We start from the raw sequence: 22,701 nt of genomic DNA on the forward strand, positions 1-22,701 counted from the left end.
GAAAACAACCAAGAACAATGTGATGGTAACGGCTAGGAAGACTACGAGTTTCGGAACCATAAATTAACGCATTACAAGATATCATATTGTGGTATGAGATTTCAAACATTATTTAAACATGGCAAACATCTCACACATATCCAGTGAGGATTTTAGCTCCATACGTTGGGTTCCAAAAGCACAATAAGTGTTTTATGTAAGAAGCATCATTTATGTGTTTTTTGTAGAAAGCACTGCAGGTGCTTTCCTAAACTCACTTGCCTTTTTAATAAGGATTTATTCAAAAAGTATTGTCATCAAAAGCGTTTTTGTCTTTTAAAAACGCTTCCAAACAAATTATTATTTTAGGTAAAGAACTTTTAAATTTTGGATATGTATAATCACTCACAAACTACACTTACTAAATAAACCCAGTTATTTTAATTCATGAGCATTTGAAGTCAAATGTGTTAGTTTTGAACCAGTATTCTGATTAAACTAATAGTCAAGTTTTTGATAAACAATGAATTATGAATGGTCATGGATCACGATAATAATCAAAAGGATGAGCGAATGAATTGCGATTAATTTGATTAATGATTTGAATACAATTAAAAGAATGAGTTGCAAGGTAATGAGAGGATGGTAAAAAAAAATGAAAAGTTCGTATTATAACTCATAATATTATATTATGGAGTAGACTCAAACAAATAATGAGTGTTTTATAACCTATTAAAAATACTGAACTTTTTATAGGAGAATTAAATATTGAATATGATAGTATAATACGCTCTTTTTACTTTTCTTACATATTTCTTAATTTTTAATTCTCTGATCGAATGAATTTAAAAGAATCAAAGAATAGAAATTAATAGGAGGTGTGAGAGATAAAAAGAGTTGCGTAAATAACATTGTTGTGTGTTTAATAGTTAAGAAGGACTAATTTCATATGTATGTTCAATCCAAAATAATTTTTTTAGGTAAGTAATCCAAATCAAAATACAATTTTTGGGTAAGTTATTCAATCCAAAATACAATGAGAAATAAAACTGCATGTACATTATAATAATCTTTGTTTTTGTATTAGATAGTGAGTCTGAAACCTGAAGAATTTAATTGCTGAGGAAAGCAGCCAAACACAACCAATGAGAAACAAACAAACGAGCTTAACCGCAATACTAGGTACATTATATAATATTGTGTATTGTGCCAAATTAGGTCAAGTCAGTTGGTTAAATGGTTAAGAAATTGTAGTCGTTCTCTCTTACTCGTGTTTGAATATTTTTTTTATAAATTAGAGTATTTTAGAAATTTGTGTACGATAGATGTTTTTATCTGACTCTCGCAAAGATAAAAGTTTTTGTTAGTTTGCGGTCACTTTTTTGACGTTAAACTCTTATGTGTGTGAATTTTGGCACAACGAAAATATCGTTTCTTTGTGATCGAAAGGTTATAAATTCAAATGGTGGGAACATACGTTTTGAAAAATAAAAGTAAAGTTGCATACGATAAATAATTTCTCGATCTTTGCAAATCGAAAAGTCTTATTAGCTTAGGGTCTTCTTGCACTAAGTTCTCATGAATTAGAGTTGTTTAGACTGTTGTTTTTTTTTTTTTTTTTTTCAGAAGAAATTAAAATATTGTGCGTTAAGCCAAAACAAAACGAAAAAGTAATACTTTTGAGCTGGGCTTTGTCTCTCCCGGCAGACTCATTGAGTGAGAGGGGCACACAGCTCACACACACAAAGGGCAGTGCAATCCTCTTCATCTCCCCTTTCCCTCTTCATCTCCCCTTTCCTTTTTCCCTCTTATCGATTCATTTATTCATCTTCTTTCTCTTTCCTTTCTCCCCTCCTTCCATTTTTTTTATAATCAAACCCAAAATTTTTCTTTTCTCATCTCCAAAACCAAACTTTGAACTTTCCCCCTTGCGCAGTTGTCCGGTAAGAAAACCGGAAGCACTTTTTCCTGCTTAAATTCCCACCAAATCTCAAAAGTCTCTGACTTTTTGTGCTTTTTTTGCACCAACATTTCTCCTGAGCAAGTGATAATCTTAGAAGAAATTTCTAATGCCTGGATTGCATCTGAAGCTTTTTACTTCAAGGAAGAAGCTTTACCCTCTGCTATTCAGCTCAGGCAGCTCCTCAGGTCTCACAGCATTCTCCGCTGCAAACTGCAGGTAAAAAAGTGCTTATAGATCTGAACTTGCTATGGCTGCCATTGTGAAAAGCGCTTTTTTCTGCTCTCTCCTTGCATGAATGCCTTACTGCTATTTTTCCACTGAACTTCTGCTCAGCCCATCAATTTCTTTTTTCAGTTTCATCCATTTTTACCGTAATTAAAATGTTGAATTTGGTCAATGTGGTTGCTTTGGACTAACCCCACTTTTCTTGTGACTGTTGGATTAGGTTTTAATTTGGTCAAATAATTTCTTTAGTTTTTCTTCATTTGGTGGTTGAACCACTCTGAGTTATCAATTATCCATAATTATGCTAATTTAGTCATGTTTTGTAATGCAATCAGTTTATAGTAGACAGCAATGCATGTAAAGGTCTTTAATTCTTACCTTTCTCACCCACTTGTGTACAATGTATGTAACTTAGCTTCCAACAGATGCGTACCCGATTTTGATGATACCTTTTTGTACCTTATTTATGGGAAAAGGAAGCAGATTGTTTCTTAATTTGTTCTGCTGAATTTAAATGCAGTCTAGCATTGAGGCAAAGTGAAATGAGCTATATTATTACTACTTTTCGGTGTTTCATGTCGTCCTTGCAAATTGTTTGTTATTTTGCCTTCTTAATGTATGAAATGCTTTGCATTATTGATCCCTAATCTTGATTTGTTCGTTTTCTTGCTGATCAGGAGATTGTGAGCCCTGCAGAGGTTGCATTTTGATTTTTTTCTACTCACTTTCGTAGACTTTGGTTGAAGCAGCTCCCCATGAAGTTCTGTCCCTTTTCAGTTATCCCTTTCCTTTTTGGCATTGCCATTCTTCTTCCTGTGGTTTTTTCTGACCTGACTTCAGATAAGCAAGCTCTTCTTGACTTTGCTGATGCTGTTCCCCATCGCCGCAACTTTAGTTGGAACCCTGCTACCCCAGTGTGCACATCCTGGGTTGGTGTCAATTGCACTCCAAATGGCATCCGGGTTACTTCCCTCCGACTTCCTGGAGTTGGACTTGTGGGCTCTGTCCCACCAAACACCCTTGGTAAGCTAGATGCCCTCCGGATTCTTAGCCTTCGGTCCAATCTCCTCCGTGGTGACCTTCCTTCCGATATTACCTCCCTTCCTGCACTTCAGTACTTATACCTCCAACGTAACAATTTTTCTGGTGACATTCCTACCTCCTTTTCACCTCAACTTAATGTCTTGGATCTGTCATTTAATTCCTTAACAGGAAACATACCACAAACGGTACGTAATTTGACACAACTCACAGGATTGAGCCTCCAGAACAACACCCTTTCTGGACCTATACCTGATCTTAAGCTACCTAAGCTCAAGCGTCTAAATTTAAGTTATAACCATCTTAATGGCTCTATTCCACCATCCCTTCAACATTTCCCCAATTCATCCTTTGTGGGAAATTCACTTTTATGTGGAGGACCTCTTAAAGCTTGCTCCATCGTCCTTCCTCCGCCACCTCCTACTTCCAATCAACCACCACCAGCTCCCCAGAAAAAAAGCTCCAAGAAAAAGCTGAAGTTGGGACACATCATTGCTATTGCAGCTGGAGGGTCTGTTCTGCTGTTGCTGTTAGGCCTAATTATAGTTCTCTGCTGTTTAAAGAAGAAAGACAACGGAGGAACAAGTGTACTGAAGGGGAAGTCTTCTACCGGCGGAAGGAGTGAGAAGCCCAAAGAGGAGTTTGGGAGTGGGGTGCAAGAACCCGAGAAGAACAAACTAGTTTTCTTTGAAGGTTGTTCTTACAATTTTGATCTTGACGATTTGTTGAGGGCTTCAGCTGAAGTGTTAGGAAAGGGAAGTTATGGTACTGCGTATAAGGCCGTCTTAGAGGAGGCAACAACAGTGGTAGTTAAAAGGTTGAAGGAAGTTGTTGTTGGGAAGAGGGATTTTGAACAGCAAATGGAGATTGTGGGAAGGGTTGGACAGCACGCAAATGTTGTTCCACTCCGTGCTTATTATTACTCAAAGGACGAGAAGCTGCTAGTCTATGATTATATCTCAAATGGGAGCTTATCTGCGCGTTTGCATGGTATGCATGTCACTGCTCTCTATTTCTTTCTTTTATATCTCTTTCATAAAAATAAACACACTTTGCCTTACTATCTGTGAGTGAGAACTTAATGTACATATCTAAGAGAAAATGCAGGTAGTTACCATGAAGAGTGTATAATTTCTGCCGATACCCTTAGAAAAACATAATTTTTAAATTAAGATAGAGTTGTCCTGAAATTTAACATTTTGAAGTCTATTAGCTCTTTGTCAACGTAGTTTAGTAGCATATTTGATGATGATGATGTTATATCAGCATTTCAGAGTTATAATTACATGCTTTGCAACTCGGATGCATTTAATCTGCTTGCATCCAATGAGTATATGAATTTTGGTTTGACCTCCGTATGCCTAATGATATTCTAGACCTCATTGGACGAGGCATTGTGATAGCCCACTCTCAACCAGAGTGTTACTGACACTGAAAGTCACATTATTTACAAAGGATGCATATAACTTTTCCTAACTACTTCTATTTCCCTTTTGTTTAATGGTAAAGCATGCTAATCAGTTATGCATAATAAAAGATCAGGTTACCGTCCTACTTTCTGTCTCCATAACCAATACACAAGATTACAAACTCCCGAATTCAGCAACTTCTTTTCATTTAACTGAAGCATGCAAAGCAGCTTGCTACCTTCAATTTTCTTTTCTGTATTGGCAATCACTTTTATTTTGAAAGTCTGTACATGGATCTATTTGGGACAGCCTATTTAGATCACCTTTATAGAGAATTCAGCTGTCTGTTGAAGCACCGTCTGGTGCACCACACTGAATTTTTATTGTATCTGATGGCAGGAAACCGGGGAATTGAAAGACCTTCATTAGACTGGGACTCGAGGATAAAGATTTCCCTTGGCACTGCAAGGGGAATTGCTCATATTCATTCTGTGGGTGGTCCGAAATTCACTCATGGAAATATCAAGTCCACAAATGTCCTTCTCAGCCAAGACCTCGATGGGTGCATCTCTGATGTTGGCCTGACTCCTCTCATGAATGTTCCTGCCACTGCTCGGAGTGCAGGCTATCGCGCTCCAGAAGTGATTGAAACCCGCAAGCACTCTCATAAATCGGATGTGTACAGCTTTGGCGTCGTCCTCCTTGAGATGCTGACTGGAAAAGCTCCACTCCAGTCGCCGGGGCGTGATGATATGGTTGATCTTCCTCGGTGGGTCCAGTCCGTGGTCAGGGAGGAGTGGACCGCAGAGGTATTTGACGTTGAACTGATGAGGTACCAAAACATTGAAGAAGAAATGGTTCAAATGTTGCAAATTGCAATGGCGTGCGTGGCAAAGGTGCCAGATATGCGACCGACCATGGAAGAAGTTGTTAGAATGATTGAAGAAATCCGGCAATCCGACTCAGAGAACCGGCAATCTTCCGAAAGAGAATAAATCAAAGGACTCAACTGTGCAGACTCCTTGACCACTCAAACTTGTTGCTGTTTTCATTTATCTGGTTCTGAGAAATTCATGATTGAACCTTACATTTGCTGTACATGCCTCCTAAGGTTTTCCCAGGAATTATTCAATTACATGCATGGCTTTGTAGAGTGGCAATTTATCAGTCCAACTGTCAAATTTTTTTAAGCAGTTTAGGTGGGTTTTTTTTATTTTTTTTATTTCTTTTCTCGATTTGTTGAAATATGAATTTTAACATAATGCGGCGATCTTTGATAATTCAATAGTTTTTGTCTGATTTTTGTTTTAGGGATGTGATTTCCGCACACCAATGTTTATTTCTAAACTTTAGAATGAATAAATAAAAAAAAAAATCGAGTGACATAAATAAACATGAACGGGCAGAAATCATTTCTTGTATTTTATTTCCTATTCCCATAATCACATTTTAATCACTATATAATTGATGTTGAAAGTACACATCTTCACATTAAGAGAGAATGTGGTTGGAAATGTTGGTCGCTTGGTCTAAAGCTACTCTCACGGAGACGCACTTTTTAGGCCCTTGGAAATAGGAGGCTATATATGTATTTAGGGGTCGCATTTCCGTTGTAGGTCAATTTCTCTCCGAGCCTGTCGATCCCAGTTTCCTATGCATGCTAAATCCGATTTTCCGTATATAGATTGTGGTCCTCCTCAGTTTCAGCTAAGAAAACTACTATGTTCCTCTAAACACATGAAACATCCTTCAAAAGTTCGTCACCTTTATCGTCGATTGCTTTCCTCCGTGATCCGGCTAGGAGGTGCTAGCTAGAGTTCCAACAATGGTAGACGGTCCATCCTTGCCTCCACCTCCTGGCCGCAACCAATCAAAGGCCAGCAGTGCGCGGCATGTTGCCATCTCTGAAACTGCCTCAGCTCCCAGCAAGGTCCGCGATCCGGCCTATCTGGTTCCTGACCTTGACCATGAGCGCCCCAAGCGTCGTGCAGGCTACGCTTGCTGCGCATGGTGCTGCTTGGTCTTCTTCGCCATTGTGATTCTCGCTCTCATTATTGCTTTCATTGCCATGGCCATCTTCCATTCGTATCTGCCAGAAATCTACATCCGAAGATTCAACGCCACCAGCCTCAACTTTACTAAAGACCACAACAAACTTGTCTTGAGGGGAAAGGTACATTTTCTTGTGGAATTCTTTAACAAGAATGATAAAACTGACCTCAAGTATGGTGCCTTCAAGATCAAGGTAGCGTCTGCGCATGTCCCGCTAGGTATCACCGGGTTTCCTGAGTTTGCTCAGGGCCAGAAGAACACGAAGTCGTTGAATGCAACCATTAAGGTCAATAAATTTGGGATTACCAAAGACGATGTAGATCAACTCAAAACCGACATAAAAAATAGGGAGATGACACTGAATTTGGCCATGACCGGAAGCGTTAGCTTCCCCATCGCTGGAATTTTCTTTAACGGCATTCCCATCATTTCAAACTGCGATGCCAAGCAAAGGGAAGTTGATTTTGGAAACAAGGCTAAATGTGATTACAAGATTATCCCCATATAATAAAATCCGCGATGATCTCCATCCGCGTTCTCTATGTTTCGGATAATGCTTTAGATCCCGACTTTTTTCTTGACTCTCTGACATGATCGCGGGATTACCTTAAGACGAGGCGAAAGAGATTTTCAATGGGGTGCAGGACAAATAGCTGCCAGTAGTGTTAGATGAAGGAGAAATGGTTTGAGCCATGATATCGTATGTCGATTGGGTATGTAAGATTTCATTGTTTCTTGTGTATCTGGTGTGATGTTCAATTTTTTTCGTTCTTTTCATGGTGCGTGGATCTTTCGTTAGTGTTGAGAAACTTGTTTACAATCAATAAACTTTTGCTCATTCTTTTTGTTTTGATTTCTTTCCTCGCCTTATGAGTTATGGCCTAAATACGCAGACAGATTACATGTTAACTAATCGATGGTTGGTATTGCCGCTACGTAATGAAATCTTTTTCTTACGTTGAAAGAAGTCCCAAGTTTGAATCTCTTTCTTGGCACAACGGAAATGTTGCTCCTTTGTGACCAAAAGGTTAAGGGTTCAAGTCGTGAAAACAATCTCTTTGCGAAGCAAAGATAAGACTACGTACGATAGATGTTCATTTCCCAACTCATGCAAATTAGGAAATCTTGTTGGCGGCCTTTTACTCTTGTTTCTAAGGATAAAACTTGGATGTACTCAAATTGAATTTGTCCTAACCCAAAACAAGTTTAATTAATCTTCATCAAGTAAGTAAAGTCAGAAAATGTGATAAAAAATATAAGAAATGCACGACATGAGAGATGTGTAAGAAGGATTAACAATTCAACAATAAAAAATTCAATTTTTAAAATAACCATTACAAAAATTAGTGCACGCAACACCGTCGCGTCTATGTCTCGAGTATCAAAATACTTGAATTCCACTCTAAGATATTCGACAGATCTCGATTCCGAATCCCATCCATGCTAACAGGTATCGATGGATTCCGGGTTCGGGCATCGAATTAGGCACCCCGTTGATAAAAATGGAGAGGTAAGAAGATTCCAATCAACCCTGTAGAGTCAAGTTGACTCACTCAATCATGATGCCTTTGATGAGTCCATACAAAGAAAGGTAAGGATCCACACAGAAAGGGACCAGATTGCAAATTAGCAGAGGGTGTGGTGGCGAAACGGTTAAAGTACGTGTGTGAGGGGTGTATTTTGTAATTAGCTATAAGTGGGGGGCATGGACGTGGATCCTAAGTCAAGTTGGAATATAATGATAGAAAATTCTAGAAACAGGTCTTTTTTCTTTCTCATCCTTTTCTCTCTCTCTCTATATAATATATATATATATATATGTATGTCTAAAATACATAATATTTTTCCCCAATTTTTTACCTTCTCAGCTCGTTCAATCTCGGATTTTGTCAAATCCCAATCGCGCAATCTCCTGGTATTTTTACCTTTTCATCCAATTCTCAATTTTTCTTGAATTGTTGTTTCTGCCTTTTGTTTTGTACGATTTTAAGGTGTCCGCTTTGATCTGTGTTTGTGGGAAATTAGGGTTTGGATTTTGGGTGTTGATTTGTGATTGTTTGGCTGGCGATCTGGTTTTGATTAGGGTTTTTTTTCTCTTCTGGGTTTTCATGTTGTGTTTGTGTGATTGCAGTGTGTTTGTAGGTGTTGTCATGGCATCTAAACGCATCTTAAAGGAGCTCAAGGATTTGCAGAAGGACCCGCCTACCTCATGCAGTGCTGGTATTTTGCTCCTTCTCCTTCAACAAATACCTTATCTTTTTGTTAAATTTGGATGCCATATTTAAAATTGTTTTAGAATTATAGATGGTAAGTTCTAATTGCAGGGGATTAGCGGTATTTTTTCAATTGAATTGAACTCGTTGCAGCTCAGAATTTTAGCAAAAAATTGGCAGGAAAAAAGGGGTAGTTTGATCTAGGTCCAAAAATTTGAGCTGTTAGGATTTAGTTCAGTTTCCTATTTTTCTACTTAATTAGTGCATGTTTCTGAATTTATTTAATTTGAATATTAAACATGAAAATCTAACCACTTTCTTAAAAATAGTTATTTATATGCCATCATACATGATACCTACACCATTAGGTTGAATAAGATACGGTTAACCTGTAATGGAGGTAGAATATACGAAAATAAATAAAACTTAGTACACCTATCATCCATGAATACAACATTAATTAGTTAATACAATTAAATTGTGATGGAAGTAGAATAAAAAATTGAGATACGAATTGAGAGTAGGATTGAGAGTGGGAAGAAGGAGAAACAACGTTTTATTCTTATATTCAATCCTAAAATTAAGTAAAAGATCCTATAAATAAGGAATAACATTGATCACAATTTAATAAAAAATAAATAAAAATAAGCTGATGTGGGCAATCAGTGAGTGGACCTAACCCAACAAAGTGGAATGACTTACAAAAGTGAACTTATTTACTGAAAAAAAAAAAAAAAAAACTGAGATTTAACCCTTTGCTTTATCAGTTATTAAAGATGTAGGAAATTTGTGGATGGTCGAATTGGGAATGAAACCATCATCCTTTAATGGTTTAGTTGATGTAAAAAAGTGGTGGTAGGATATTTGCATTGTAGCAAGTTTTGCATCCGTCTTGTATGCTGGCTTATGCATCTTATCTTTCTGGTGTATGCATATATTTTGATCACTTTACTGAACTTGGCATACATTCTTCTTTTGGGGTTCTCTTTCGTGGATTATAGGTCCTGTGGCTGAGGACATGTTCCATTGGCAGGCGACAATTATGGGACCTGCTGATAGCCCATACACAGGTGGTGTTTTTCTAGTTTCAATCCATTTCCCTCCGGATTATCCATTCAAGCCTCCGAAGGTAAAAAAAAAATGAAAAATCGAATCCTTATGTTTCCATACATCTGTAGTTGCCATATTCCTTCATACGATATCATAAATGATTCATCCTCCATACAATGTCATAAATGAAACGTGAGCTTTTGTGAGTCGTATAATGGGTGTAATGGATAACTGCAACAGTGTTTTATTGTTTATTCATACATGCTGGTGATTTTGTTAAAATGTTCTCTCTTCAATTGCTGTGAATGTAACTTAATGTGTATTATCTCTGGAATTGTATTTTATCTTCCAAACGACTATAAGTTGCAGATGCATTGGACATGAGTCATATTTAAGTAGATTGCATTATTGTTGTACCAGGTCATATTGTAATTACATCCAACTTTCTTAGGAAGAAAATAGTTTCTTCTCTGTATGTGTGTGTGAGATAGTGCCTGTTTAAGTAGTGTTGGTAGTCACTGGTAACACATTTAGCTTTTATGGGTGTTAGTGAGAGTGTTATATGATACTAAGTGGAATCTGACTTGGATATTTACCAGCTGATTTACTCTTCAGTCGTTAGGTTGTTTATTCACCAACAGTTTGCCACTGGTGTTTTAATCATTAAGCAATTAATTTGTTCATTTTATTGAAAATACAAACAAAAAATGTAACAAGAATAATAATGAACATCCATAAAAAGATTTGGTTTCTGTATATCACTTCATGCTGTTTGTATTGAATCTATGGACCAAGTACTTCTCTGTAATCGATATTTATCTTATAATGCTCGTATTCAGAGTTATTCCAGATATTCGGGGAGATGCGTTTCTGATTTCAGTAAAGTTGCATGGTGTTTCCGGTGGTCCCACAGTTTTCCATAGATGTAGTTTATCTTAGAATGCTTTTAAAACTATTACAACAAAGAGCTGATTATTGTGAGATGATATTATTGATAGCAGGTGCCCTTTTTAATGTTTTGGCTTCTAAATTGTCTTTGGAAGAATTTTAGCAGCTAACTCAAGTTGTGTGTGTATTCTAATGCTTTTCTCATCTTGTTATTGTTTCATCGTTAATTGAGTACATCTCTTGGTAGTCTAGAATTTGGATTCTAACTCAAGTTACATTTCAGGTTGCATTTAGGACCAAGGTCTTTCACCCAAACATTAATAGCAACGGAAGCATATGTCTTGATATTCTCAAAGAACAATGGAGCCCGGCACTAACCATTTCCAAGGTTTGTGTTTTCTATCCCTCTTATCAGAATTCTTCATGTGTGTGGGACTACAAGAGTTGTGGCTTCTGTCCCCTTATCAAATTAAAAGGAGATGTCCTGTGGCTCCATCCTAATAATCCTACTTCTATTCCAAGTCATGTTGTATCATGTGACTTGCAACTGGTGATGTGAGATGTATGCATCATGTGCGTTTCCATGCTATCCTACTTTTCACTCCATGTTCTGTTGTATTACTTGAGATGGGACGAGTGATAAGGCACAAGCATGTGGCGGTGGCCAAAAAAGGATGGGATGCCATCATTTTATGGGATGGAGTTAAAATATGGAGGAAGTAACATGGTATGCTCAACATAGGATGAGATGTCACCATTTTGTGTGATGGGAGTTACGATGGCTTCCTTTTAATCTGATAACGGCACTAATTTCAGTTCAATAACTTCTTTATTTGATATATAGGTTATTAATGTCTACTAAATGAACTTGTATTTCAGGTGCTGCTGTCCATATGCTCTCTGTTGACAGACCCCAACCCAGACGACCCACTTGTCCCTGAAATTGCACACATGTACAAGACGGACAGGGCAAAGTATGAAGCCACTGCTCGCAGTTGGGCGCAGAAGTACGCGATGGGGTAAGAAGGATGTTTCCGGCATTTGTTAAAAGGCTTGCAAATGCATGAAATCCATCTTGGTTTAAGTACAAACGTTGGAAATATTAAAAATTTATCTATTTTGTGCGACTTAAAGTTGATCAAGGAAACATCGCTCTCATTTTGTGAATATTCATTTGAAGGCATTGGAGATGGAAGGAAAAACCAACTGTAATGTATCGTTTCTAAGATATTTAGTCAATGGTTGGTTTGTTGAAGAAATAATGCTTGTTAAGAGCACAAGTGCTTGGATTGCCTGGTTAAACATATCCAATTGCATATTATGTTTCATTTGAAGGTTCCAAATTGATTTTTGTATTCGGATTGATGAACCTGTCGTGAAAGCGATTACTGGAAGGCCAAAATCACTTCTCGAAGGAACGCGTCGGGAAAGCATTTGTTGAGAGGCCATCACTTCTGGGGAGAAGCACACGAGATTTGCTTTGCAGTATAATTTATGGAAAAGCCTCTCATGAGCTTTTTTCTCCAGAAGTGATTATGTGATTTGGCCCTCCTATAATCACTCCCAAATAGACCAGAATTGTTTGGCAGCATTAATAAGTCGGCTCTCTGTTTGTTTGCCTGGGAAGTGTTTGGTGATATGTCGTTCTTGTTTGTTTGAATAGTTCCATTTGGCAGGGTTACACGATGTGGGTTAGGCGAATTGGTTAGGGTAATGCCTCTACCTATTTAGACCGAGCTCTTCTAATTTTCTATCATTTGAAGTAGTGTGTTACAAGATGTGGGTTATGCTAGTTGGCTAGAGCAATGTCTCTGTCTCTTGTATCAAGTTTGATTTCTTTCCTATGGTTTAAAGCAATAAAGAATATCGCATTGTAAAAAAAAAAAAAAAAAAAAAAAAACAGGTCTTGAGCTATTTTATTATGAAAGGAACGTTGTATATATCTGTGATACAGATTACAGAAATTTCATTTTTCTTTTTGGTTTTGGTGGGAAAAAACTGTCCAACTTATGTTGTCACGATCATTGGTCGCTATAAAGCGCAGAACATGTGAATTGTATGCGAATGAGTCACATCGATTGACGGTTCTGGTTGTGGATGTGGTAATGCAAAGTCTGGCAGCGGATGATGTTCGTTTTGAATTTTCATGTCTAGAGACCACGTGCCCTCATGGGTTCTCCTCCTTCTAAGTTCCAATTTCATTTTTCAAGGTTTACTTTTAATTAGTCCATCCGATACTAAGATCATCTCTAATTTTTGAATTAAAATTTAAGATTTTAACTCAAAAAATTTAGGTTTTAATTTAGAAATAGTTTTTCTGTTCTAATCTTTTTAGGTTAAAATTTTAACTCGTCTGTACCACTTTGGGCCTTCTTGTCCTTCATTGACCGTCTAAGGAGAAATCTTGTTAAAAAGTTTGCCCACATAACAATTAAACTAAAGTGCGTTTTCGGATAATTTGAAAGGGCAAGTAAGGGTAATAGCCTTCACTCGATGTTATGTGAATTTGCCATTTTAGTATAAAGTATGCAAGTCGTAGATTCTTAAAGCCTTGGTAGCATGCAGTACATACTCCTAGATTCTTAATAGTAATAATACAAGGAGTAGGTGCATGATTTAAAAGAAACGTCATTAGAAAATTAGAAATGATTATAACCCTAATACTTTTTTTTTTTTTTTTGGGAGGCACTTTAGCTAAAATGGTATTTGAGATTGGTATAACTCTTTATTTTGATCCTTGAGATTTGAAATCGATAGAAGTTATACATGAGTTTGTCCACCTCAACTATTTTGGTATTTTCATGAAAAATCTCTATTAAACAATGATCAAAATGACAATAATACTCTGTATTTAATAAACAGTTAACCAAAATAATTTGACAAAGGATAAGGACAGTGAAACCCCCCATTAAGATTAAGTGTGTACTTTGAGGGGCAAAATTAAAATATCATTAACTTATCACTTGGTTGACAAGCAACTAAGGTGGTCATTGCAACCTCTATCTGCAGTCCTTTTGTCCCAACCCTAATCATGCATGACTGTTCCCTTTGCTCACGTGCTGACTCATGGAATGGGGTCTATCTTTGCCTTTGCTTCATCCCCAAGCATAAACCAACCCTATCAACTTTTCAAACTTTTTGGGTGGTTTTATTTAATTTAAAACCTATCTCTATGTGTGTAATGCCACAAGGTGTGATAGGTTGAAGAAAAAAGTAGCATTACATAATTCGTAATAGGTTTTGACAAACTTCCTTTCTCAACCTATCTTATTTTGACTCAATCCAACCCTTGCTTAAAATAATCCAAGGGTGTCGTCTTTTTGTGAACACAGCTCAAACTCCTGTATATAATGAGTTTTAATTTTACGTGAAAATCATAATATGACACATATATAAATAAAATTGAGATAATCTTAAGTATCGACATCACGTAATCAGACTTGTGTAACCATTTAATAACAAGCTATCACGTGTTTCGAACTATATCAACTCCTCGGCTAGACCAATTCCAATTATTACGAGTGTAAAGCAAAATAGGGCCAAACAGAACCAATTGCCCTGAAGATTTTCCTTCCATAGACAATGATAATGCAGTGAACACTGAATAGGTTTTTTTTTTTTCAAGTAAAGGTATTAATAAATGGACCGAATTAGGTTTGCAGGGGTCGATGAAAATTAAAACTGGGTCCAACCGAGGAGCTGATGTTTGTCCGTGATGATCATGATATGGGCTGGCATGCACCTATCACCCATGCGTTGAAGAAAAAAAACACCGTTTGAATCTTGTATTAGCACACAATTCAACAGTCTCACAGATGCTGCAAGGCTGTGGACGGTAAAAAGTTAAACAGTTTCCCAATTACTAGGTGGAAAAAGAGTCTAAAGAGAAGCATGCTTTTGGAGACACACTACCAACAAATCAAGCACAGTAATAGGCAGAGAAAAAGAGCTGCGTACTATTTTGACCGCGTGGTCGGTTCCAGGCAGGTAAAACTTAAATTAGTACTGGCTATTAAGATTTTTAGCTGTCTCAGTTGTGTCTTCCTGTATTCATAGTTTTCATTGATATACATTGGATACAATACAAGGCCTATTCTCTCGTTTATTAGAGCTTATTTTGTTATCATAAACTCAATCAACCATGACTAATGAGAGGAGCGGAAATGTCGAGATGAGCGTAGGAAATGAATTATGATGCGCCATGTGAAAAAGTTAAAATATATAACAAGATGTAGGTCTGGAACGTTATTATTTTGGGTTGAGAGTCATGTTTTTATGCAAATCTTTCATAATTGATGAACGAAAAATCATCGTTGTGTTAGTGATTATAGGCCATTCATGCATATAGATTTTACATGACAACACATTACTTGCTTGTAACTATCTATTGTAGCTCGTGTAAATGATTGACGCTAGTATTTGTATACGATTTATATATGTTGCGTATATTTTTGTGAGAAAAGTTATGCATCTCTCATATGAAGATCATGAAAACTGATTGCACGATATAAAATGAACGAATATGATTACGGAATCTTCTGGATTCCCAAGAAAATGATCCAGCAACCCTCATCTGCCGACAATATATACAGATGTTGGCTGAGAAAACTCTACTGTTCTATAGATTAAAATATTAAAAGAGAAGAAAAAAATCAAAGAGGGAGGATTAATTGGAGGAAAAGTTTGGACTCTCTACCGTGCTATAAATTAAAATATTAAAAGAGAAGGAAAAAATCAAAGAGGGAGGATTAATTGGAGGAAAAGTATGGGCAATTTGTGGTGTGCGAGCGCAGTAGTGGGGTGGTTTGTGGAAGAAAAAACAGATGGAAGAGGAAGAGGGCAACTTACTCGTCAACAGAGGCAGCTGGCAGGAGGTTCGTTTCCCGCTTTACACTCCCGACACGACTCACTGACTCACGACTCATGACCCGCTGACATTTCAGAAAAATTTTAATATATCGGGAATAAAGTTTAGGATATCAAGTGCCATAAGAAAATTGGTTGAATCTATCTTTTTTTTCTTTTTTTTTTTTTTAAGTTCCAAACTAATGATATTATTACATTTAATTTATCATTACGTGTTCCGGACACAATGAAAATTCCTTCTCACATACACACCCCCTCACTTCTTGAGACGAGAAATTATACGCATTCCCAAACCAAAGCAAAGATAAATTATATTATGACTCAGTTGTAGTGATTTTGAGACTCATATGTATAAGGAGTTTGTAACTCAATCAGTTAAAAACACTCACTTATGAAATTGAGGTATTGAGTACGACTTCCCACTTGCCCAACATCATATGTAAAAAATGGAATTGTTTTGTAACACTTTACATTCATTTCTTTGAGGGAATTAACTTGGCTCCTCAATGGGAGGAGTTCCTCCTCAATTAATTTGTAGCCGATTTACGAAACTTCAAGTTTATGATCAAAACAATTAGTATTACAAATCACTTTTCATAGAAATGATATTTAAAAAGTAATTTTCATAGAAATGATCTTTAAATTTTCAGAGTGATAGAAAAGACATTGAGCCCTTGCATAATCGCCTGAATTCAAGTCTGCCAATGACTAATCAAACAAAATATATCATTTGACAAAAAAAAAATATTCTGTAAGTTGGTCGCAAAGTAAATTAAAGAGAAACCGGTCAAAATAAAAGAGAAAATGTATCTAGACAAGTATAAAAAGGTATCTACTATCTAGAAAACGTATCCAACTAAAATTAACTTCCACTAAAAATTTATGTAGGACTAATTTTATTTTTGGCAATATTTCCCCATACACATTCTGCACTGATGACTCCATGCACTATATATACACTTTACCCTTCCCATTGTTCTCCGCTTTCCTTCTCTCCCAAACCTGCAAGGGGTTTTAGCAGTAGCACTCTCTGCCAAAAGCTTCCCTACGGCTCCCCTTTGCAGGTCCTCCCTCTTCTCTTTTGCTATTTCTTCTTCCTTCCACTCCATAAAGCTTCTCACTTTTACCCTCCCCCACCCACTTTCCCCGTCTCTCTCTCTGTAAATCTCAACCTTCCACAGATTCAAATCCTCACTCACTTCAGCTCAGTGGTACTAATTTTTCTACACGCTCTCGCCGTCGATTCTTGATGTTGCTTCAGACCAAACCCAAATCGCCGATTTCAGTTCATCTGCCTCAAAATCCATGACAACCTTCCAACCCATCTCGTCCGTACACTCAACGGTCAAATTTTCAGAGCACATAACCACCGTGACAAAACCCATGATCCAGGAACCCGATAACCCGACTCGTATCCCGCCAAAGCTCGTCCGGATCATACTTACGGATGCCGACGCCACCGACTCCTCCAGCGACGACGAAGGCAGAAGCGTGCGCAGAGTCAAACGACATGTTAGACAGATCAGCCTAGAGCACTCCTCGCCTTCCTCTTCCTCTCCTTCATCTTCGTCGTCGGTTTCTTCGGGTCAGTCGAAGCGGGCGAGGAAAGACTCGCGACCCGGATCGAAGTCACCGGAAACGGCCGCGGATCTCCTGAAAAAGTTTAGAGGCGTCCGGCGGAGGCCTTGGGGTCGCTGGGCCGCGGAGATCCGAGACCCGACCCGAAGAAAACGGATCTGGCTCGGGACCTTCGACACGGCGGAGGAAGCCGCCACAGTTTACGACAGAGCTGCCATCTTGCTCAAGGGTCCTGACGCCGTCACCAACTTTTCTAACGCCGTTATAAAGCAGGAAACAGTCGTTGGCGATTTGACGGTCCCAGCTGCGGAGCAGGGATGTGGGTGTGTAACTCCGTCGTCCAGCGGGGCTCTCTCGTCGCCTACTTCGGTCCTCGGTTACGGTGAAACGCCATTTGATGGTTTAAGTTACGGATACGCCGACGCCTCCGAATTTGATTTCGGCTTGCCGTTAAGCTTGCCGGATATCATGTTGTCAAGTAACAGCTTTGCACGCGACGAGTTCGGCGAGTTTGACATAGACGATTTCTTGGCTGACGTCGTATGTTGAATCCAACAGTATTATACATTGACTCCAGTTGAGGCACGTGGATGTTAGAGGAGTATTTTGTAATTTCACTTGCGACTGTGTTGCAAGTTGCAAGTTAAGTGTTAAATGTTGCGAACTTGCGAGTTGCAAGTTGCGAGTGAAGTGGGTTTTGTTACGTGGCACAAGCAGTACTTGGAATACCGAGAATACCCTAGGGAGTGTGAGATACGAGGAGTATGAGTAAAGCCGATTCTAATATATACGGCGATTTTGTGAGAACCCTTTTGTACTTTTCTTTTAATTTTAAATTATTGGTGTTTAATTGTAATTAAACACGGATTATTATAAATTTTTATTTGTATTGTCAATGAGAATAAAAGTCTTTTTCTTATGTCTAAAGTATTTTACATACTGAAAAAATAGAATTGACTCTTAATTAAACTCGAAAAGCGAAAAGTATATCAACCTGCTACCGCCTGTAGTCATAGTTGTCCATATGCAAATGGTAAGATATGTATAGTAAAAGCTAATAACTTAAAAAGTAAAATATATCACTATTTATATAAAAATACGTAATGTACCATCCATATTTCGATTACAATGGAAAAATTTCTCTAAGTTTGGAGTGGGGAAAGAATAAAATTAAAAATCATAAATGAAATATTGCTTTTGATTTCTTGGACATCACGCCTGTCGTTGAAAATAAAAAAGCATAAGAATTATTATTCTTGTAATTATTTTATTTAAGATTTTGATTAATTCGAATATTCATATACCACAAAATAAAATATTCATATAGAGATGGACCAATTAGTCTTTGTCTTAGTGAAGTTTTTCCATATTTAGTTTAATTGACTCACGCAAATGATAACAATGGGACACATCATTATATTTAAATATTCAGTTGTGACTAATCTCGTTGTGCAGTATCATAACTTTATTGTCGTCATTTTTTTTTTTTAAACGATAAATTTTGTTAAATTAGATGTTAAATTGACTATCATCGTTGTTAATGTAAGAGAGACAGTCATCGGTTCATCGCAAACCAAACCAACAGACGTCATTAGGAGTAATACTACCCAATATAAGTAACATTTTAATTTTATTTTTCAACTGTAGCAATGTAAGCGAAATGTAATGTCTTACTAAATGTTCTATCATTGTCGGGAAATTATATTTATAAAGAATATAATATTTTTTGGTGCCAAGATTGCTTGTTTTTTGTGGCTTATTTTCTTATGTGCTATGAAATGGAATGAATTTTCTTCTAAATTCTTTTTTTGGTTTTGGCAGTTGGCTGTCACTATTGTTTGGAAGTCTCAACAGTTAAGACACGTGTTCGAATTCGAGCAGCTTTCATATTTCTGGTCGATTACTTTCGGAATTGAGACATTGCAAATATTAGTCTTGAGTTTGGCTTTTGTTGGATATTCTTCATGGGCTCCATCAAATTACATAAATACCAAATGTAATGCATCATAACGAAATATAATGTCAAATGCACATGAATATGGATTAGAAATATGTGAAAATCGATCCAGACGAATATTAGACATTATATCTTGAGACAAGTTTCCAGTTACAGTGTTCATGGTTGAACGATGCTTGCCTCTCATAGTACAACGATCGCGTCTTTCTAATAATAGCATTTCAAATCACAATGAACCACGATTTTGTTGAACTCTCTTAGACTCACTTAATCTAACATGAACATGTATGAATCAACAAATAAAGTGACTAATGACTTAATGTAATGATCAGGGATGACAATTATACCCGATAACCGCGGATAACCGTCCGAATAGATTGAATTTAGATATGAAAATTCGGGTATATTTTGGGTATGGGGAAAAACCGTGAATATTATTTGGTTATGGTTATAGGGGTTCCCAATCCGTATCCGTTCCCGAATCCAAACCGAATAATATATAATATAATTATTCATAATATTAAGTATTAAAAAATACACACACACACATATGTATATTCATTATTCGCCAAATCCTTTACTTTGAGTGTAAATACAAAAATTGCATTATGTGAGTTGTATTTTGTGGGAAAGTTCATAAGTTTTGATATGAATCAAAATCTATGAGAATTGAATGGTACATATGGAAGATATCAAAGATCAGCTAACATTATCAATGTTTAAATTTAATTTTTATGCTCCACAAGATCCATTCATTAAATCATTTTATACATCAAATTTTCAATGAAGAAATTAATATTTACTAAATTATCATGCGTTAATTAAACGAATATATTTTTTGTATTGACAACCGTTAACCGATAGGAAATCCGTTATCTGGTGGGTATGGTTACGGATAATACCTAATGGTTAGTTTGCAGTTATGTATATGATTCATTTTCGTGGTTATGGGGATATATATAACATTTCTGTTCTCAAACCGAACTGTTGTTATCCCTAATGATGACGCCTTTACATAGATGTAGAAACGACTCTTCATATTAGTTATGTCCTATCTTAAGAAGTCAATAGTTGCATATCTTCAATTGAAAGGCAAAGAAACAAGAGACGCAAGGAGAGATCCAATAGCCACCAACAGACCATTCAATAATTTGGACTTTAGCTATTGTATTATCTATTCATTTATTCACCGCTGCACCATTACCATCACCATCACCATCACCGAAAGAAAAAAAACCGAGTGATGGGAAACGGAGACGAGAGGCTGGACGGCGGCATCCAAGGTAATTAGGCTTGGCGGAGCATCCTCATGACTGTTTTATTTATTTATTTATATTTTTAAATTTTAACAAATAAAATATTATCTATAACAAGATCGTGGGGGAATAAGCTAAACCTCACAATCAGCTAGTAATAATGTAGTTCAAATTCGCCTTTGGCGAGAATCGAACTAAGAATTCTCACTTATAAGTGAAGAAAAATATCACTAGACTGTAAAAATCATTTAAAACAAAATTTAATCATGATCAAGCTATCGGACACATGACAAACTACTAAGAAGGAAGTGAGAATCCACCAAAGTTAGCGGCGGTGAGCAATAATGCGCACTAAAAAATAAGAAGAAAGTAGGTTAGGGTGTGGGCCGTAGGGTCCACATTGAATCGGTGGTTACTCACTAAGGCTAAATTAACAATGAGGATCCTCTTTAGATTCAGTTTGTAAGGATCATCACATCTTAGCCGTTGATCATATATTATACAGCCAGTTTTCGTTAGGTATTATTTGTGTTTAATTTTAAATCAATAAATTAAATATGATTTCTGACCGTATGACGTATAATAAATGACTAGATATGAGAATTCCTAAAATCTTCATAATTTGAATTCAGATGGAATCCAAATCCCTAAATTATAGCCTATTGGAATAGCCTTGGGGTTACACCGATGCATGATGGGATCTCAAATGGACTCGGTACAATTGCATATATGAATAAAGTTGGTTACCGGCGGCTACAAAGATGGAATTGGAACTCCCCCAATTTCAAAGCGGGGAATGGGGAATGGATGATGAGATTTAGGGGCTGTCGGGGAGCAGCAAATAAAGATGGAGTTTTGTATGCTTTAAAAGTGATGCAGAATGACTCAATCTTTATTTAATGTAATAAATATATGTTAGTGGGGTAGATTAAGGGAGTTAATATTAATGAGTTCATTAACTCTAGTAATGATGCACGTATCAGTAATTATTAAGAGAGGTTAGAGTTTTTATAAATTAAGAGTATTTTGTATTCTAGGACGAAGAAGATGATGAATTGAATTGAAAATTGCATGCAGTTTGAGATAGCTTTCTCATTTTTGTTCTTGTTCTATCAACTCGGATATTCCAACGGAATTAACGAGGTATAGACACCCCAACGGTTATTGACCATTCTCGTGCAGAGAATCAACAACGCTCATGTGATAAATTTCTTGGCATTCTTGGTGAATCAACAAGAGGTTTAGGACTTACAAAATTCGGTATTGTCTTTGACAATCAACGAATCTACAAGGAAGAGTTATGCATTTCATGTGTTTTGTTTTAACATCCATTCTCCATTCGAGGATCGATATCCAGATTTATTAATTAACTGATTTGCGATTTGATCGCTGCATCAAAAAGGTAAGGTGATAAATGCAAATGAGACTCTCTCAAAATTACAATTTTTTATGAAATTTTTGTCATTTCACAAGTCAATTTTTATATTAATATTATAAATATTACGTGAAAAATATGAAATGAGAGTTTAATTTTTAAAAGTGTCGTTGGGAATTTCTCAAGGCACAAAAGCAGAGAATGAGTCTCTTGAACAGGGAATGGGTGGGTCCCATTGGTTGGTGACCAAACAGATACGAAAGCAACATAACCTCAAATCTATCCCATCCAGAGCCAGTAAACCACAGCCGCCTCCCACTAATAACAATTAATTATTTTTTTTAATTCAATCTTAATCCCAAATTATATGAGATGTAGGTGCCTTATTATACCAACGGATTTGGTCTTAATTGTTTGTTTTTTTGTTTGATGTGCAGTAAGTCCACTCCACGTGCGATTAAAAAAATTGTGACATAAATATCTACTGGTTCTAGAAATTAATTTATGCATATCATTGTCACAATTCATTACTATTTGCTTCCTAAATACTCTCATCTCTTTCTTTAATGAATTTCTATGTATCCAAACGCCAGCACAGTATACACACCATAACCATGGATCATACATTCGGATTTTTCGATGGTACAAATTTGTAACTAGGTGTAGCCGGTGGTAGATTCAAGATTCGAACATTAGAAGGTTTAGTGTTAAAGATTCAAGTTTTTAGTAAAAGCATCCGTAAGCAAGCCTAGACCGAGGGTTTGTTAGTGAAAGGCTTTCCAACGGTCAAGTTAGTAACTAATACTAAGACTCAAAAAGTAGGCAAGAGAATAAGTATGCAGAGATTGC

The 22,701-nt window shown here is 36.8% G+C and overlaps 3 protein-coding genes and 1 pseudogene across 3 annotated transcripts; all 4 read left to right on the forward strand.

The window, feature by feature from the left end:
- The first annotated feature begins 1,709 nt into the window (after nt 1–1,709).
- On the forward strand, nt 1,710–5,782 carry LOC137715759 (probable inactive receptor kinase At5g58300; annotated as a pseudogene).
- A 660-nt stretch (nt 5,783–6,442) lies between these two features.
- On the forward strand, nt 6,443–7,177 carry LOC137715659 (uncharacterized). The gene has a single exon (XM_068454996.1). The coding sequence runs from the start codon at nt 6,443–6,445 to the stop codon at nt 7,175–7,177; it is 735 nt and encodes a 244-aa protein (XP_068311097.1).
- A 1,260-nt stretch (nt 7,178–8,437) lies between these two features.
- On the forward strand, nt 8,438–12,154 carry LOC137715090 (ubiquitin-conjugating enzyme E2-17 kDa-like). Its single transcript, XM_068454315.1, has 5 exons — nt 8,438–8,584; nt 8,801–8,889; nt 9,884–10,011; nt 11,104–11,208; nt 11,700–12,154. The coding sequence occupies exons 2-5, from the start codon at nt 8,820–8,822 to the stop codon at nt 11,841–11,843; spliced, it is 447 nt and encodes a 148-aa protein (XP_068310416.1). The 5' UTR covers nt 8,438–8,584; nt 8,801–8,819; the 3' UTR covers nt 11,844–12,154.
- Nucleotides 12,155–16,654: 4,500 nt separating this feature from the next.
- LOC137715962 (pathogenesis-related genes transcriptional activator PTI6-like) lies at nt 16,655–18,183 on the forward strand. Its single transcript, XM_068455331.1, has one exon. The coding sequence runs from the start codon at nt 16,992–16,994 to the stop codon at nt 17,811–17,813; it is 822 nt and encodes a 273-aa protein (XP_068311432.1). The 5' UTR covers nt 16,655–16,991; the 3' UTR covers nt 17,814–18,183.
- Nucleotides 18,184–22,701: the final 4,518 nt, after the last annotated feature.

Source organism: Pyrus communis, chromosome 14 (genome assembly GCF_963583255.1).
Source record: "Pyrus communis chromosome 14, drPyrComm1.1, whole genome shotgun sequence".
NCBI lineage: Eukaryota > Viridiplantae > Streptophyta > Magnoliopsida > Rosales > Rosaceae > Pyrus > Pyrus communis.

Coding starts and splice junctions, on each gene's coding strand:
- LOC137715090 (XM_068454315.1), top strand. CDS start 8,820: ATGGCATCTAAACGCATCTTAAAGGAGCTCAAGGATTTGCAGAAGGAC. Junction 10,012..11,103: donor ATCCATTCAAGCCTCCGAAG/GTAAAAAAAAAA, acceptor GTTACATTTCAG/GTTGCATTTAGGACCAAGGT. Junction 11,209..11,699: donor CGGCACTAACCATTTCCAAG/GTTTGTGTTTTC, acceptor CTTGTATTTCAG/GTGCTGCTGTCCATATGCTC.
- LOC137715962 (XM_068455331.1), top strand. CDS start 16,992: ATGACAACCTTCCAACCCATCTCGTCCGTACACTCAACGGTCAAATTT.
- LOC137715659 (XM_068454996.1), top strand. CDS start 6,443: ATGGTAGACGGTCCATCCTTGCCTCCACCTCCTGGCCGCAACCAATCA.